This window comes from Corythoichthys intestinalis, chromosome 15 (assembly GCF_030265065.1).
Source record: "Corythoichthys intestinalis isolate RoL2023-P3 chromosome 15, ASM3026506v1, whole genome shotgun sequence".
Taxonomy (NCBI): Eukaryota; Metazoa; Chordata; class Actinopteri; order Syngnathiformes; family Syngnathidae; genus Corythoichthys; species Corythoichthys intestinalis.
In genome coordinates this window covers 25,951,651-25,970,806 of record NC_080409.1, presented here as the reverse complement: position 1 = coordinate 25,970,806, position 19,156 = coordinate 25,951,651, and the positions used below count along the sequence as shown (strand labels likewise).

Below are 19,156 nucleotides of genomic sequence, written 5' to 3'. Positions count from 1 at the left end.
GACCCACTGCGGCCCTTGAGGACCTGTTTGCCCACCCCTGTGCTAGTGGGACCTATTTCTATATTTGGTAGAATGTCTGCATGTATATTTAGGCGTGAGAGAGTAGTACCATAGTAGTGGTGGTAGTAGAAGGAGTGTTTCATCAACTGACCATGCATAATTATTGTTAGGAGTTGGCAATGAATTAGTTTTAAGCAAAGCTAGTTACGATCTTTAAAGAGTTTCAAGACAGGATGAAAATACTTTGTACGTTGACTTTATAAAGCACAGTAAAAGCATAATATTTTCTGCCTTTTCAAGTGTTTATCCACGTAACACCTGGGATGAATTGCTATTTTGCACACTGACTGCAGAGCTGGGATTATAATTTGATTCATGAAATAAATAGAGAAATAAACACGTTTTTTGTATGCTGCATGAATAAATCACAACACGCACTGTAGCAAGTTATGCAAATCCACTCACACTGTTACTCAAATATAACGGTGTTTCTTAAATCTACCCTGATTGCTGAAGCCAGTATTTCATCATCCTGTATGGATCTTTAAAAATCTTAACAGCATTAATAAAGTAATCCCAGAGAAGAAGTGGAAACCAAAGTATTGTATTGTTTAGTGATGCTTTTGTATTAATGTTTGTCAAAATAATAAAAAAACAAACAAACAAAAAACGTATACCTTGAACACATCTCCTGGACTGACCGGCGCAATTGCAGACTCCAAAGCCTGATTTTTTTTTTTATTAAATTGAAGGAAAAAGTTTAAAAACAAACAAAAAAAACAGCTCTTCCAAAATTTAGTATAACACTTTGTGTGAGCAAAGACCTTTACAATGTGTACAATATCTGAGTTTCTCAATTGGCATTTACATACCCGATAATTCTAATAAAATATAAGAGAGCCAGAGCTTAACAGCCAAACATATTTGGCACTCTTAGAGCATCTATAATCCTGCTAAACCTACAAAATTTTACGATCATATAAACAACACATCTGTTTCCTGACTTGGGTTTAGTTTGGACATAATTTAATGTTACCGTATCCTGGATGTTGAAAGTGACTCGTGGTCCAAAAGAAGAAGCATCCACACGCATATCAGTGAAGTCGTCCACATCTCCCAATTTGGAACTGGAAACAGCAAAATGGTACAACAAGGTGATTGTCAAACATAATGCAACATTAAAACATATTTTCACAACACCCTTTTGGCCTGATTTAAAGATTGTGAAGTTAAGATTGATCAGAGCAATACATTGGTAATTTTTAGGGATGTCACGATCCAATCAAGTGATCAGAAATTGGGCCAGATTTGGTCATTTTCAGAGGATCGAAATCGGGTTTAAAAAAAAAAAAAAAAAGATTGGGTTTTTAAAATGTATATATTTATTTGTATTCTTAAGTATAACCTAATTGGCTGCCACTGACGGAAATGGACGTGCAATCAATTTTTTGATTGGACGTCTCACCGTCAATAGGAGTGAAACACAATCAGTCTATGCCAACCTTCCCAGTTAAAATGGATTTGATGTCTATTGTCATCAATGGAAGTGGATGAGTTAAGGGCTACAAACAACAAAATAATCCAGAGGTATTAGGACATTGCAAAAAAATAAATAATTACAACAAAAAATGTTTTATTATTCATTTAGAGTAGTGAAACAAACTTTGCAGAACAAGAGAAAATGTCTAGCGATAGCAAAAATAGGTCAAGGACATCTCGACCAAGACAGCTCAATTTATCACACTTTAATTTTTCTGGAAGTTTATTGATGTATCACAACAGTGACAACATATATAAAGGTAATTTGTTTGCAACCTGATTTTCCTCCACACCCAATTTCCCCCCAAAAATATTTGTGACTCAGCCCCCACCCACTTTGTTTAAACCACTGCTATACTAATAACCCTTTTATATGGCTATAATGGTGGGATAGCTTAGTTCAAGTTAGAAAAAAAAGACATTTGGGAGTTTTTTTCCCTCCTTGATACATTCCTGAAGGATTGGATCGCGACTGTATCGGGAGGTCCTCAAAATCAGACTTTGCTGCAAAAATATGTAAACGGACATCCCTAGTTTTAACACAATTCCTCAAAGTCAAAAATGGGTTCATCAATTAATCATATCCATCTTTAGTGATTTCCATAATTTGATTGAGGCCCTCTCGTTCTCTTCATTACCTCTGTCTATCCATCCTTTTTAGAGGTGGTCGACCTGCTGCTGCCGAGATGCTTTTGGAACGGTTGTAACTTGGTTTGTAGCCAAGACCCCACTTATCCTTTAACGAGGCCGCCTTGAGGGAGGCAAAAATAAAGTCAGAAATAGTTCTATGAAGGTATGATTGAAACACACGCAAGGTCATTGTTGAGGGAGTAATTTTTTGACCAGAGAAAGAGAGCTGCAGTAAATGCATAAAGTAGGACAGGTGAGAACTCACTCTCATACTGGAGCGACGTAGCTTCTTCCTGACATCTCTCCTGATGTCATTGACAGCCACACACTCAAGCTGTTGATAGCGCTGAATCTCCTGGTTGATAGTGCCCTCACTCGCTCCCAATTTTCTAAGGATGCAGAGATTTCACTGCATAAAAACTTTTAGAAGGACATTTTTTTAACAGCAATAGCTTGTCCTGGTTGAATCACAAACTTTTAGAATTCTACTTAAGGTATCAAGGTGTCTGATTTTGAAAGCATTTTGAAAAAAAAGACTCTTACTTAAGGTCGTCGATGACCTTGGCCTGTTCGTTTAGCTCTCTGATGTCCACAACCCTCTTGGTAAACTTTCGACCGCGCCCGTCAATCACCTGGTTGCCCATGACCATCTGCCTTCTGGGATCAACTGCCTCCTGTTGGAATCATGAAAAACTGCAATGTAAACAGCAACCACGCTTTGAGTACAAGTCCAGTCTGTGACCAGAAGGTGTCTTACATGTGAGATTAAGTTGTGTGAATAGTAATTTTATAATTCAGGGTTGAGATACCACCACCATCACCAGTCCACATGATAGTTCCCATGATTGTCCCACAGATGCACATTATTTCATTTCACCCAGAATTAAATCTTTAAAGAGGATGTCAGTAAGTGCAAATGTGAAGCAAGTTTTTACAAATTAATCAGTATTTGATCATAATCCACAACCCTCATTGGTCAACAGCAGGTGGCAGAAAGGTTGGTCATCTGGAAGTCATTTTATCAGCCCAAAGAAGAGTTCAACAATATGGCTAGCTACATACACAGGCCCAGGAGACAGGTCTTTGGGCCCGGGCACTGTCCGCTCGAAGGCGGAGAGAAGGGCTGTTTAAGTAGTCAGCCACACTTTGGGGTCTGGGACTGAGCCCTAGGATATGGTTTACCAGGCGTTTCTTTAAAGTCAGTCGTGGGCTGAACTGGCTCTCTGGACTCTGCAGGAATACGGCAGAGACAAATGGAAGGACAACAGGAAGATTTTCCGAAGCTCTGAGTTCACTGTGGTTGCTTTTCCATGAAAAGAATAACATTTAGGAACTGCTTAACTCTTTCACTGTGATTGACAAGCATACCAATCAAATACTGTATGTTTTTAAATAAAGCCAAACCATGTTCTACTGCTGATAACTAGAGAATGGAGAAAGATGGAATCAAACTCTCCTGCTGCAAGAGATGGGTTAAGTATTTTGTTTGGGAAATTTAGTGTGAATACATTCATAAAACACGTTATTCTTGAAAAACTTTTTAAACTGCTCTAAAACGGCTCGTATTTGTTGTTCTGAAAACAGCTGACAGTGAAAGAGTTAACTATTTTTAGTTAAGCATGGAAAAATAGTCATCACTTTTCAAGTTTTCGCCACAGGCAAGCACACGTCAATGTTAATATTTAAAATAATTTCCTGATGAAAGCACAGAAGTTAACATCACATTGGTCTTCCCTTAAAATCTATAGAATATTAATCTTAAACCTATCTTGTTAAATGACAAAAATAGAATATTGGATCCATTACTGATACAGTACTAGTATATCACGATACTTTGTATCCCAATAGGTTATCGACATGCTCTCTCCAAGAATCGATATATTGTTTTAAAAAGATGTCACTGTTTAGTAAAGGAACCAAAATTTTAAAATTAGACCAATTTGTTTGCACTCAAACAGTGTTTGTGTTAACTCAGTGGTTGCCATTGATGGCACTAGACATCCAATTCATTTTGACTGTGTAAGCGGTGAATGAACAAATATTCCTTCGCCCCCTTCCATGAGTATTCAAAGCCAGACTTCCAAGTTAAAATTGGATGCCTATTGTCAATGGGAGGCAATAAGTGAAGATACTCATTTGTTGACGAGAACGTTGCAATAATATAGTGCTCTGATAATTTTTACAGAAATGTTGCACTGAAATATTTTCATAGTCTGTGAGGAAAGGTTTTTGACAGATTGTCTGCAACAGTGCAAAAATATACAGTTTTACCCCATTTAAAAATAACTTTATTTTCTCTTATCTACAGAAGTTATATCATAGAATATCGTAGATTGATTTCCTGACCCATTTATAGATCATTGTTGTATTGCCGTATTGTGAAATAATCGTTATCGTAAACTTTGTTTTGCAAATCGTATCGCATCAGGAGGTACCTTGAGATTCCCATCCCTAGTAGGGAAGGGTCACAACACATTCATTTACGTTAGTTTGTCTAATAAACAAACGAGTGAAGCTTTGAGCTAATTTTGAATTGACAAAGGGTAAAATTTTGAAAACACATTGTATTGATGCATATACTAAATCAAAACGAGGCTGCGAGATTCGCCATTAGAATCTATTACAAATGTTTCCATTACAAAATGCTTTTTAAAAAGCACAGCACTGTAGTTTAACACACACAACAGGAGACCAGTGTATTTATCTGCCAATTCTCCATGTGTTGTGTTTTGAAGCATAAACATGATTAAGCATTTTAAAATATTATACATGCAAATGCATGAAATTTATGTTTGTATATGCCTGTTGAAATGTAATTACCTGCATAACATTATATTACTGTTGTAAGAAAATATTGCCACAAAGTCCTGTATTGAGATAAACCATTGGGTAGACTTAGCTGTGGGAATGATAGTGCAATCTTTGCACGGGCTCAAGCAAAGCAGATATTTACTGACCATGTGAATGGTGGGTGACATGGTGTCACCTTCATCTTCATCTGAAAGATCCACCATGTTGACAGAGTTGAGGTCGGTGATGTCTTCTACGTCTTCCTCTCCCGTCATTGATGTCAACGTATTACCCAGGGCGTTAAGGCGTTTGCCAATGTTGGGGTCCATGTGAACATCAATGCCACACATTTTCCAAAGCACATTCAGGGTCCAGGTACCAGCACTACTGCTTTCTGATTTGTTAAAACAAACAAACAAACAAACAAACAAACAAACAAACAAACAAACGAAAATCAAGGGCAATGTTAAAGTGAATCAAAAACATAAGAAGTCCTGTTCAGTCTTATTGGAGAAATCTGCTGCGACATTCATATTTTATTGACTACAACTTGCCAGCAGACGGTTGTCCTGTGGTTCTTGAACAAACTTCATATGTGCCATCTGGGACTATACCTGAGTACGCATGACAAAACAGTAAGACTTTCTAGACAAATTTCAAAGCCACTGGTAGTCACTATTATCACTTACAAGCATTCATGACCAGGTCGCCTCGGATTTCAGGCTTCCAGTCATCCCATGAGGTCTCAAAGCCCTCTGCAAAGCGGATGCAGAAATTCTTGAAGTGGCCTTTGCTAACCAAGGACTCGGAGGAGCAGGCGGTGATAAGTGTACTTTCAATCGTCAAGACCAGAGCTGAACTGGTGTCAAAATCTATACTGTGGTTTGCCTAGCAATTTACCAGAGAGAGAAATGTGTTATTTGTACCTTTGAATAAGATGCAAAAACATCTACAGTACATTGTATAATGAACAGTAATCCCAAATTGTTAGGTAAAAGTGCAGGACAGTGTAGGTAAGACTTGTAGGTACCACTTTACTCAGCTTTGTATCAGTTCTTTTGACATAAGGGAGAACAACAAAAAGAAAATTGTAAATGACAACAATCATAATTTTTTCACAAACAACTTATTAAAGCCCCATGAAACAACATGCCCATATACGGTTTTATGAGTTGTAATAAATTGTTCATTAAAAAAAAAAAAGAAAAAGATTATTGTTGTCATTTTCAATGTTATTGGTGTAGTGCCCCCAAGCTACCTTCGAAAGCTAGTGGAATTTTGAAGGTTTTACTTCTCAAGATTTTTATAGTTTGATGAAGAAGAAAAAAAGTGTACTGCTAACATTATTTGAATTCCTGCAAATTTTATATTAGCATAAGAGATTATTATGTTTCCTATTATTAATTATAGGCAGTAAAAAAGTATGGAGAAAAATTGATGACCCAATTGCAGGAATTCAGATAATTTCTAATGTACATGCAGTACATTAAAAGCACATTTATTGTCAAAATGATTGGAATGTAAAATAATCATTTACACACCACCACCACCACCACCAGTGTTCATTTGTTAATTTTAACCAGGAAATAACAAAGAATCACAAATGAAACATTCATCCCAATTTGGTGATCATAGCCTATGTCCATCAGCTACCCATCAGAAGCGATATACACATTGCTGGTTACTTTTTGTGCACTTTTATGCCGTGCTTTTGATGTGCAGGGCCCAGATTCTGAGTTGGCAGGGGTTGGCTGTCCTTTCTACGGAAATAAGTCATGACATATATGTTATATGAACTCATCGCCTGCAACTGACAATGATGATAGACATCCAATTCTTTTAAACTGGGGAGTCTAGCTTTGAATTTTTATCCTTTAGCACCATTGACAGTGCTTGAGGTTCAATTAATCTTGACCGGGAGAAGAGAATGAACGTTCATTCATTCACCCCTTGTGAGTTAATATATATTATAAGAGACAAATACAGTAATGTAATTAAAGAACATAAAAAAAGCAACACTGTGTGCAAACCTACTCAAGAATTACAGGAAGCGTGTGACCTCTTATTGCTTACTGTGTTTAGACTACAAAGTATTGAATTAGCAATCAATTGGGGTGAAACAGGCTAGTATTCAAGGACACTCTGCTGTAGTTTTAATTGTTCACAACATGTGCCTTGTGGTTTCCAGAGCTATGGAACGGCTTACCATAAAATTATAGCTGCTACCTCAGTAGAAATATTTAAATATTGCCTTGCAAATCTATTTTACACACAGGTAATTAGCCAACGCGTATGCCTCTTTTACTGCCACTTCTTCTCCCCTCATCCTGCTGAAATAGAGGCTAGGTGATGATGTATTGACGTGCATTGTAACAACTGACCAAAGACAGAAAAGAAATATCTCCAATAACAATAAAATACTTTGCTCATTTATCCATGCTAATTGACAAATAGTAACAGATTGAATGGTCTTCATCTAGTTGGAAGTAAAAGGTACTTCTGGATCTGCATTTGACAAGTTCTTTGTTAAAGTGGTTTTCAACATGAAATACATGCAGAGGCTCAAAAAAAGGTCGATAAAAGCTGCCCCCTCCACCCACAGTAAATATTTCACGCTTCCAATGTCTGGACTATGAAAGAAATATGGTATTAGTCATGTTAACGTCCTTTAATACATATTCGATTACCTGGGACGTGTTGGTGATGGGTAGGCAGATGCCTAAGTCATTGACGGTCAGCTGAAGAAAGAGGGTGCTGAAGGCCTGGGCAGAAGTCTGTTGGATACCTGGCAGCTTGTCCACCACCTCCTTTGTGGCCACATGAATGTCCTTGTTGAGTGCCAAACGCTGTTCATTCCAGTTGTCATATGCTGCCTTGTAATTCAGCCAGAAAAGCACAGCTGCGGAAGGACACCCAAACGGAAACAGCTTTTAGAAATTTCCACTGTATAGTTGTAACAGGTTTTAAGACCTAATTTTGAAGGCCTTGGGCTTGTCTGCCCAAAAAAATTGTCTCTTCTTAGTCTTTAACTGATCAGATTTTCTGTCAAAACCGATAATTACAGTATGTGCTTTTCTACAACTTTAATGAATATGGCGGTGAAATTAATAATAATAATAAGAAGAACTTGGTAAAACAACAAATACCTGCAGGTTTTGTGTTACTAACCTTCCTTTATGTAACTTTAAAAACAATCAGGTTTAAAAAAAACCTTTACTGTAAAAAATTGGTCTTGGATAATGTAGTCTTCAGCACAACACTACTTCATTGAAAAAAAAAAAAAAACAGAATAATAATTTTGGCTGAAGTACAGTGCCTTGCAAAAGTATTCGGCCCCCTTGAATCTTGCAACCTTTCGCCACATATCAGGCTTCAAACATAAAGATATAAAAATTTTAATTTTTTTGTCAAGAATCAACAACAAGTGGGACACAATCGTGAAATGGAACAAAATTTATTGGATAATTTAAACTTTTTTAACAAATAAAAAACTGAAAAGTGGGGCGTGCAATATTATTCGGCCCCCTTGCGTTAATACTTTGTAGCGCCACCTTTTGCTCCAATTACAGCTGCAAGTCGCTTGGGGTATGTTTCTATCAGTTTTGCACATCGAGAGACTGACATTCTTGCCCATTCTTCCTTGCAAAACAGCTCGAGCTCAGTGAGGTTGGATGGAGAGTGTTTGTGAACAGCAGTCTTCAGCTCTTTCCACAGATTCTCCATTGGATTCAGGTCTGGACTTTGACTTGGCCATTCTAACACCTGGATACGTTTATTTTTGAACCATTCCATTGTAGATTTGGCTTTATGTTTTGGATCATTGTCCTGTTGGAAGATAAATCTCCGTCCCAGTCTCAGGTCTTGTGCAGATACCAACAGGTTTTCTTCCAGAATGTTCCTGTATTTGGCTGCATCCATCTTCCCGTCAATTTTAACCATCTTCCCTGTCCCTGCTGAAGAAAAGCAGGCCCAAACCATGATGCTTCCACCACCATGTTTGACAGTGGGGATGGTGTGTTCAGGGTGATGAGCTGTGTTGTTTTTACGCCAAACATATCGTTTTGCATTGTGGCCAAAAAGTTCAATTTTGGTTTCATCTGACCAGAGCACCTTCTTCCACATGTTTGGTGTGTCTCCCAGGTGGCTTGTGGCAAACTTTAAACGAGACTTTTTATGGATATCTTTGAGAAATGGCTTTCTTCTTGCCACTCTTCCATAAAGGCCAGATTTGTGCAGTGTACGACTGATTGGTGTCCTATGGACAGACTCTCCCACCTCAGCTGTAGATCTCTGCAGTTCATCCAGAGTGATCATGGGCCTCTTGGCTGCATCTCGGATCAGTTTTCTCCTTGTTTGAGAAGAAAGTTTGGAAGGACGGCCGGGTCTTGGTAGATTTGCAGTGGTCTGATGCTCCTTCTATTTCAATATGATGGCTTGCACAGTGCTCCTTGAGATGGTTAAAGCTTGGGAAATCTTTTTGTATCCAAATCCGGCTTTAAACTTCTCCACAACAGTATCTCGGACCTGCCTGGTGTGTTCCTTGGTTTTCATAATGCTCTCTGCACTTTAAACAGAACCCTGAGACTATCACAGAGCAAGTGCATTTATACGGAGACTTGATTACACACATTTGGATTCTATTTATCATCATCGGTCATTTAGGACAACATTGGATCATTCAGAGATCCTCACTGAACTTCTGGAGTGAGTTTGCTGCACTGAAAGTAAAGGGGCCGAATAATATTGCACGCCCCACTTTTCAGTTTTTTATTTGTCAACAAAGTTTAAATTATCCAATCAATGTTGTTCCACTTCACGATTGTGTCCCACTTGTTGTTGATTCTTGACAAAAAATTTAAATTTCATATCTTTATGTTTGAAGCCTGAAATGTGGCGAAAGGTTGCAAGATTCAAGGGGGCCAAATACTTTTGCAAGGCACTGTAACTGTAAACAGTTGATACAGAGCTTAGCTCCATAAAAATTATAAGTAAAAATTAAATCCATCTTCTAAACCATATGATGGTAGATGGTATGTATGTGATAAAGAGAAAAAGCAAGCTGACCCCTGTCAAAAGCCACTGGCTGGGCGAAAACAATAGGCCTGTTGAGTGTGATGAGAACAGCCTCCTTGTCAGATGAGCCACTGATCTCCTCCTGTAGAGCATTTCGCAGACCTATTCGGGTCCGGAAGTATGCTACTTGATGGAAGTCTGAGCCAGCCTCTTCATACACCTATCACAGGAGAAGTAGGTTAAACTACATGTTCAAAATAATAACTTTAGGAAATTGATGGACCTAGTTCTACCTGGTGCTTGACTATTTGTCCGAGGGCCAGATGGAGGTCAACTTGACATTTGCCAAAGAGTTTCAAGTAACTGCTGCTGCCACCAGGCTGAGCCTTACACTGGATCCTGTTGGAAAGCTCTAGCTCAATCAAGCCAGTTTCAAAGCGCACAGCTCTCATTGACGGGGTGGTGGCGGTCATCTGGATTCCCTGTAAAATGGAATGCACGGATTCAAATTGAATTGAACTGATTCTAATATTTTGCACAATTGATGTCGTCATATATAACATGGGTATCAAACTCATCTTTGTCGTGGGCCGCATTGTACTTATATGGTTTCTTTTGGATGGCCATTATGTTGACTAAACCATGCAAAGATTTAATTAATTTGGTTGCTATTGATGGTGTGAGACGTCCAAACCATTATGGATTGGTAAACTAGGGCTGCCACAATTAAATGCAAATGATCACCTTTGTTGAAAGTCAATACACCGTTTTGGGATATTGTTGACCTCCAAATTGCCCAAATACTTCTTTTGGGCCTCTAATGTTTTTTTTGTTGTTGTTGTTGTTTTTTTTTTTTTACATAAATGGGTGGAAAACAATAAATATTCCTGTTTTATTTATTAATTTGTTTTAAATGTATTTTAATTTAAAAAAAAAAAAAAAAAAAAAAAACCTGTAAATGATATTTTGACTACGGAGATTTTACATAAATGCAATTTTTAGCAAAGAGCATCAAGTCCATGGACGTGATTTACTTTCGCAGGCCAGACGAAATAATGCTGCGGTCCTGATCTGAGCTCAAGGTCACCATTTTGACACCACTGATAAAAATAAATAAGTGAAAACTACCTTAAACATGAGGCTTAGCGAATAAAGCAGGATTTTGGGTTTGTCTGCATCTGTTGAAGTGTCATGCTCATTCCACAGCGGAATGGGTTGTTCCACACCTGCCGCAATGAAAACACACATCAATATCACAAGTTTAGAATGATCAATGTAAAATTAGCATCAGAATAAATTCTACTTAATTGCTGAAAAGTCAAAGATTGTGAACAGAAACAAGATTCAAGATTCAACTCTTCATATTTTGTGAAATTAAGGGTGTGAAAAAGCAGCTGATCCTTTGCAGCAATGATCCTGAACGATGTACCTTTATAACAGTTCAACAAATTCAAGTAACATTTGAGCTCGTCTATTTAAATTACCTGACACTTTCTGGATGACTTCATTGACCTCCTTCATAAAAACCTTCTGTAGGAAAACTAGGTGGTTTAGCAGATCAGTGGTCAGGTTATGTTCAAAAGAGCCAATCTACACAAGAGAGGAGAAAACGTGTTTGTCAGCGTTTCTGGTGTGACAAAGTCGTTCCTTAACTCCTGTGTTGGCACATAATATCGCCAACTCCAACTTAGTATCTCACCTCAGCCACACAGCGTAGATAGTTGCCCTGAAGATAGTTCCCTTGCTTTGCAGGGAAGTCATCAGCATTCCAACCTTGGTCGGAATGACTCTCATGGTCCTCCATGATGTATTCTCCAGACATAGTGACTGGTGGCAGGGTGAGGCTCGCTGATGGTGGCATGGTGGACATGTCCACTGGAGACACTTTTGATTGAAAGCATAGTTTGTGGTTTGGCAATTCAAAGGTGAAACTGGTTTGAGCTCCTAAAGAAAGCAAACATACATATTAAGTTTTGACAGTTCTTAGAACCAATTACAAGCTGTGAGACCATCTTTTTGAATAGACCTGTCATTCCATGGCTTTTCATGCGACCCATTTTGTACTCTGCTTTTAGTGAGGGCAGGAGGGCAGCACCAATGGTGATGCCATCCATCATAGCGCTGAACTTGAGGACAATGGGCTTCTTTTCGAGGCCTTCTGGAAGCTGAGGGAACTCATTAGCTTCAACAGGCGTCTGATTGATGCTGGATCCTTTATCAGAGGGTTGTGGAGTGGGCGTATCTTCCCTGTTGGGAGGTTGACTGACGAAGAAAAAGCAACAATCACTCAATTCATCCAAAACGGCCCATTGAATAAGCACTAATGTCAAACGAATGCATTTCAAAATAAACAAAGAAATATTGCTTGTATTGTATGGACTGACTACAGGTAAATGTGATAATCTCATTACTATATTCATCAGATTATAAACCACTGAAAATATCTTTTCTTATTATTTGATCAACTTTTCATTATCAATCAGTTAGGATAACTGAGGTATTTTAAATTAATATAGTTCAATTTATTGCATATAATTTTCCATGCAAAGACATAGTGTAACGTGAAACCTAGAAACTAACTTGTAAAATGAATTATACTGAACAGAAATGGATTTTTAAGAATCTTGGTTTATGCATATACCCCCAACAAATCCTGAGTGTTAGGAGAGAACAGGCTTGTATGTCACATTGGCTATATCAATGTTGTTTCGGTAAAGTGTCACTTTGAGGTAAGAGGCAATTTTTAGGTCACTTTAAAAATGTTGGATCCGTTCTTTTTTTAATTGGTCTTTTACAGGTAGGTTTCGAGTCATGAAAGTGTTACCATGAAAGGTATGACCCGAAATTTTAGCGTTAATTTAAAACACTCCATACATGCTCCACAAATGCCCTGATGAGTACACAAAGCCCGAACATTTTGACATAACAGTGTAGTGTGCAGGCAGGGTGCATATTTGTAGGGCGGACACTCTATGCCTGTCATCAGTGTGTTTGAGAGAGTGAATAGCGAGATTATGTTGATGTTCATATCTGGCCTCAATTTAATTTTGTGTTGAGTGCAATGACTTCTTGTTTTCACACAAAAATTTGGAAAATTGACATGTTTTGTTCTGTTGAAGCATTTTTGTGAACCTGTTCTATGCAATCTAATTGTAACATCATGTAAACTTGCTCATATTTGCTTTTTCTTTTAAAGAAAATTAGGAAAAAAATAATAATTTAAATTTCATTGAGAAGATGGTAATCATTTTTGAAGAAAAATCCATTTAAATAACAAATGACATTACCTGGCATGAAAATACATGTATTTTGTTTATGAATGTTGTAGGATGTTTTATATGGCTCCTAGGTAACATATTTTCTGACGGAGGATGGCCAAAGGCAGACATACACATTAGATGGCTGTCGGATGAGGTCAGAGATCTGTTTGGACAACTGATGGGAGCTGCGGACCATCATGCTGTGTAAAGTGGCTGGGTGTTGGGGGATGTTGATCATGATGGCTCCCACTTTGAAGACTGCTGCATTATTAGTTTTCAGTCCACGTTGGGCGCTATACAAGGCCTGAGACTTGGCGATGTTACATTTAACCACAGTTCTGCAATGTAGAAAAGAGAACTCTGTTGATCAAACAAATTTGAAAAGTGACCTGCAGCAGGTGACATGATGAAATGGCGTGAATGCACAACAACAAGATTACTTAAGAATCATGCAGATTGAGCACATCCAGATCTTTGGAAAGAAGAACAATGATCAATTGTGCCACATATGCAGTTTCGACTTGAGAACTAACCGGCACAGAGCACCACCAGGCTATGCTTATTTTCCATTCTACCTAAAATATTTAAGTGCCTTGACAAAATTACACCTTCTTTGACATATGACAAAAGTTGCAATCAGAAGAGAACACATTAATAGCTATGGATACTAAAATTATTGATGCGTAGGCTAATTAGGAAGGGATCTAAAATCACTGATGAAAAATTAAATGAACATATCCTTTTCACAATAAGTGACCAAAAATTGACTGCATTTATTTTCAAGATTGTGACCACTAAAGACCATGCATAAGAGTGAACAACTAGTGTCACATCTAACAAAATACCCAAATAGATAAACCGAATAATTTAACCAGACCGCAAAAGGCAAGTGCAAAAACACTTGACCAAGCTACGAGTTACAAAAACAATCAATGAAAATTTAATTAAAAAAAAAAAAAAAAAACATAAAAAAAAATGTACCCAAATGCTTGTAATTTATGAAGAATTAAACACTGTGCTTCAGACTCAATAATGTGTTACTTGATTCGTCTTCAACTTCTTCTAATTAAATGCAAGTTTAGCTTGTTCACTGTCATTGATGCTAGATCGGGGTGTGACAAATATCGAAATGGTGATATATCGTGATACTTTGTATCCCAAAAGGTTATCGATATGCTCCTGCAAGAATCGAGATATCATTTTAAAACGGTGTCAATGTCTTTTATAAAAAAAAAAAATAAAATAAAGTTTTTTTTTTAAAAAAAGCCAACAAGTTGCTACCAAAATCTTCCACCATAATAGTGTCTCAGTTAACTCTATGCTGCCTTGACGGTGCTCGACACCCAGTCCATTTAGACTAGGAACGTTCGTTCATTCGAAACCAGAGCATTCACAGTCATTCTGTCCGGTTTTCAGGGCATTTATAGGTCGCTTCCTGTTCTGTAACACAAAATGAACAGGAAGTGACTCATAAAATACCCCAAAATCAACAGGTAAATGACCTTAAATGGCCCAAAATTACCTCATTGCCTGGCATTGGCTGCTTCTGACGGCCATAGACGTTCAATCTGTTTGAACGTCTACTAGTGATAAACTCATTCCAATTCACAGCAGAAGCTTGTTTTTCGGTTTATTAGTTGTTTTTAGAATATCCTGGAATGATTTCCTGACCAATGTATCGATAATCGTTGTATCGTCAGATCGTTATCGTGAGCTTTGTATCGCAAACCGTATCGTATCGTGAGGTATCAAGAGGTTCCCACTCCTAATGCTATACGTCCAATCAGGTGGCTCTTTTTTTAATCATTCTGCTGTGAATTTAAATAAGTATAACACTAGTAGCTGTTCAATCCATTTGAAGTGGGAGGATGCCAGAGTTTGTTCATTTGCTGCCACTTCTCCCCCTTCAGATATATTGGACGTCTATGGCTATCAATGGCAACAGACCAACCACTTTGATTGTATATGGTAAAACCACTGAAAACTACTCACTGCACACATGTGTGGAACAGACATGGCAAACAAATGATGGAAATGAATTTAAAATTTGAATAAAATAATGCAGTGAGCCCTAAAGAGCAGCAACAACATACAGAAACTCTTGTTTTGCTGTGCTGGTGGGAGATGTTGGGAAATCCTCCAGTCTATGCATGTAATTATAGGAAGAGGCAAAAGAAAAACAAGAAAAAGGAGAGCAGAGAAAATGTAAAATAATTCTACAAAATTAGCGTATAATGGTTAAAAAATGCAACATTTCCCATCCTGAATTGTTGTTCCTATAAAAGCACGCTCTATGGTATAATACATTTGTATTATTTAGTGAAAAGTTATACCACAACTGTGACCGCTTCTGCACTCACTTTAGTTTTGAATAGACATTAATTAAAATGATCTGCCACAAATTTTAAATGATTCAAAATTTAATTCTTTACGAATACTTGTGCCAAGTATTTTTGACTTTTAAGACAGCTGTATATTAAGTTAGCATCACGTAATTAACAATAAATTAATTTTGGTATTGCAACTAATTGTGTTGTGTTCTGTGTGGATTACATGTGTTGCCGTTTTCAAATGTCTTGCATACATTACTAACGTACAGATGTCAGAGGAAGCTAATTGGCTAAATATTGAGTGGAGACAGGGATATCTTGAGGCCAATTTGTGAGACTATGATGGCATGGCGAAGCTCATTAATGGCAAGGCAGTGCAAATCAGGCGCCCTCTGCTGGCAGAAATGTACATTGCAGGGGCATTTTACGGGTAAAGGGTTACGACCAGGGGTGCACATAAGTGGTCCGCATGCGCGCATGCGTACTGGACGTAGACAAACGCGCTGGCCCTCAACGGCTTCCATACGCTTTTGCGTACCGATGGCTGACCACTGTATTTGCGGCGGACACGAGAAAATCACTTCTCAAAATGTCAAAGAGGCAGGCCCCACTGAGTAATTATTTCTGTGTTCCCCCACCCCCGTCAAAAGACAGACAGACGACAGAGACGTCACCGGAGCTACCAGAAAAAAGGACTTTTGCTGAAAAGTGGCTGCAGGAGGTCCCATGGCTAGAAGCAAATGATGCTCGCACGGAAATGTGGTGCAACATTTGCCGTGAGAATCCCAATGTCGTTAATAAGAGCAGCACATTTTATATAGGGTCAAAGAATTTTAGAAATCCAAACTTCGTGCCAAAAGCACGAAAAAAAAAACAGAATGTGGCAATCAAGCAAACTATCAATGTCAGACAGGACCCCACTCGCCCTATGGACAAGTGGCGGAAAAAAGTTTTTGAAGAACAGCGCCATGCACTGACAAACGTGTTTTTGCTCGCATTTCACAAAGCTAAACATGCACGTTCAATGAGCTATTATGAGGAGGCCATCCCACTTTTACAAAGGCTTGGAGTTAATGTGGGAGCCGCATATGAATGCCCTTTATTTTGAATTAGTGCTTTTATGTTTATTTCTTTACATTTCACTTCAAAGTAATGGCAATTTTGTTGTGCCAGTTGATGTTAATCAAGCGTTAATTGTTTATGTAATTAATTAAAGGTAATTGGCTCTAAGTAAAGCTTGTCCTAATTTTATCGCATTAGGCGGGTCGGCTCTCAAACTCAATGAGGTCCAAGTCACATCTCCAGGTCCTCCTCTGAGAACCTGGGCAAAAAAAATATGTGCACCCCTGGTTACGACGTACCCGACTCATGTGATTTTACGACGTCCGAGTCTCGTCATTTTTTTTTTTTTAATGTTGACTTTTGTTTTGTGATACGTGCCTTTATTTTGGCGCAGGTAGTACTTCCACAAGCGACCGCATATACACACACGCCCACCCCACACATGCACACATGAGGAAGAGCGTAGCCGCGAGATGACAGCCTGTGCCCACATTTGTTGCCTGTGAAGTATCCAGAAGCAACAGCTGTATATAACCCCTTTTGTACTGTTTATTGTGCGTTTTCAATTGTGGTCGAATACTTCGGAAGCGTGTACGTGATTGCTTTTGATGATGTGCGGATGCTAACTGATACATGCTAATCGTTTGTTATTGTTGTAGTAGCAGCTACTTGTAAAGACAAAATCAAATTGCTGATATTCAAGATGAGACTGATTCAATTTCATTTTATTTTAGTTTCATTCTGCAAATGTTGATGTCATGAGAAGTTAAATAAAGTCAGCAAACCACACGGACGTCTGACATCGTCATTTCGGAGCTTAGCTCACTGCCTAGCTAGGACTCAGCTCCAACCTCTTGGCGAGGAGAGTACAATGACATATAATAAATGTTTTGGGAGAGTATTTTTTTGTGATTGAAAGGGTGTTTAGAGGTATTAAAAGGGTTCATTCCGATTTATGCGGAAATCCGAGTTACATCGCCAGAGCAGGAACGGAACTCGGGGACTACCTGTATATCGTTTCGGCGATATATAGCCTCACAACGCACAGCACTAATTTCATTCATCATAGATGAAATTCAAATTGATTTCATATTACATGGCAAGAATTTACATCAAGATATCAGATTATAAAGATAATATATTGACTCGTTAAGTGATGCGAATGACCAAATGACCATTATAAAATGCAATCATGTACAGTATACAAGTTTGACACCGAATTCAAAAGATGTTTTTTGTGCAGTGATGTAAATGAAAGGAACTTTGTACATACTGAATGTCTGGCGTTATGCCCTCCAGTAATACAATGTTCACTCCTCCTATATGAGCCGATGCGCAGGTCTCAGTCATTTTCTGATGTAGGATGTCTAAAAGATAAGAAAATAAAAGTTGAAAGTAATATACAGGAGGGATAAAACACATTTACATCATGTCACCAGCAACAAACCTTTTGAAGTGAGATTTTTTCCCCCTACATCCATCCATACATGGACAATGGTTAAATTGAAATATTAACAATCTGAATAAATATGCTCATTAATCTGAGAAAAAGACTAATCATAATGTTACATTTTTAATATGTATTCAAAATATTTTTATTACTCATTTATTTCATGATTATGAGATCATTATTGCTCTTTTAAATTATTTATTTTTTAGTATAACATTATTTATAAACATGATAATACTATTTAATATATTACGTCAATTATGTGTCTGAAGACTTTTGGATAGTTTTTTTGGTGGGGATGATTTAGGGCAGGGTTCACTAAATCCGGACCTCGGTGCCACTTTTCCTGTCGTGTTTTCCACGTCTCTCTCCCCTAACACACCTGAATCAAATGATTATCAGGCTTCTTCAGGTTGCTGATGACATAAAGATCCTGATTATTTTGATTCAGGTGTGTTGGAGGAAGGAGACATGGAAAACACGACAGGAAAAGTGGCACCGAGGTCCGGATTTAGTGAACCCTGATTTAGGGCTTAATGCAAACTTGACTATTTGTTTTACAAAATAGATGTCCAATTTGACTGCCCCCTTTCAATCAAAATGGATTGGATGTCTAGTGCTGTCAATTCCACTGAAACATTAACATTCATATGCTGTCCTCCCACTTCAATTGAAATGGACTTCAATCGTTACGAAAAAATTGTTTGGAAGAATATACAATGCTTACAGTATATATCCAAAACAAAATCACCTTTCATCTTCTCCTTGAGGGTAAAGCTTCCATGTATCTTCTTAAGTTCTGCCTCCATTGTGAGTCCACCAATATCAGCCTCTAGGTGGGTGCGGTTCACCATGCCGATGCCAAACACTATGAGGGTGACATGCTGAGGCTCAGAGCTCACCAGGCTCCGGCGCCTACCGCCTGCAGCAGGAGGCCTTGTAGGTGTAGACTCCTCCTGTTCGTTCTCAAAGATCACGTTACAGAGGGGCTCTGATGGTCGACGCCCACCTTCTGTGGAAAAAATGAGGGGCGAAAATGGAAAGCAATCATTTCTAAAATTCATCCAACACCGGGCATCACC

General features: G+C 38.2%; 1 protein-coding gene across 1 annotated transcript in view; it reads right to left on the bottom strand.

Annotated features, from left to right (window-relative positions):
• Positions 1 to 19,156, bottom strand: part of kiaa1109 (KIAA1109 ortholog) — a 101,354-nt gene that overhangs the window by 32,586 nt on the left and 49,612 nt on the right. Inside the window, exons 51-68 of the mRNA XM_057859070.1 lie at positions 18,826 to 19,086; positions 17,898 to 17,991; positions 15,326 to 15,376; positions 13,364 to 13,570; positions 11,999 to 12,234; positions 11,672 to 11,916; positions 11,457 to 11,562; positions 11,101 to 11,198; positions 10,266 to 10,454; positions 10,024 to 10,192; positions 7,647 to 7,858; positions 5,649 to 5,847; positions 5,514 to 5,573; positions 5,127 to 5,353; positions 2,713 to 2,843; positions 2,435 to 2,558; positions 2,178 to 2,290; positions 1,037 to 1,127 (exon numbers count right to left, since the gene is read on the bottom strand). Coding sequence (XP_057715053.1) covers positions 1,037 to 1,127; positions 2,178 to 2,290; positions 2,435 to 2,558; positions 2,713 to 2,843; positions 5,127 to 5,353; positions 5,514 to 5,573; positions 5,649 to 5,847; positions 7,647 to 7,858; positions 10,024 to 10,192; positions 10,266 to 10,454; positions 11,101 to 11,198; positions 11,457 to 11,562; positions 11,672 to 11,916; positions 11,999 to 12,234; positions 13,364 to 13,570; positions 15,326 to 15,376; positions 17,898 to 17,991; positions 18,826 to 19,086 — 2,813 coding nt within the window. The remainder of the gene's footprint in view (positions 1 to 1,036; positions 1,128 to 2,177; positions 2,291 to 2,434; positions 2,559 to 2,712; positions 2,844 to 5,126; positions 5,354 to 5,513; positions 5,574 to 5,648; positions 5,848 to 7,646; positions 7,859 to 10,023; positions 10,193 to 10,265; positions 10,455 to 11,100; positions 11,199 to 11,456; positions 11,563 to 11,671; positions 11,917 to 11,998; positions 12,235 to 13,363; positions 13,571 to 15,325; positions 15,377 to 17,897; positions 17,992 to 18,825; positions 19,087 to 19,156) is intronic.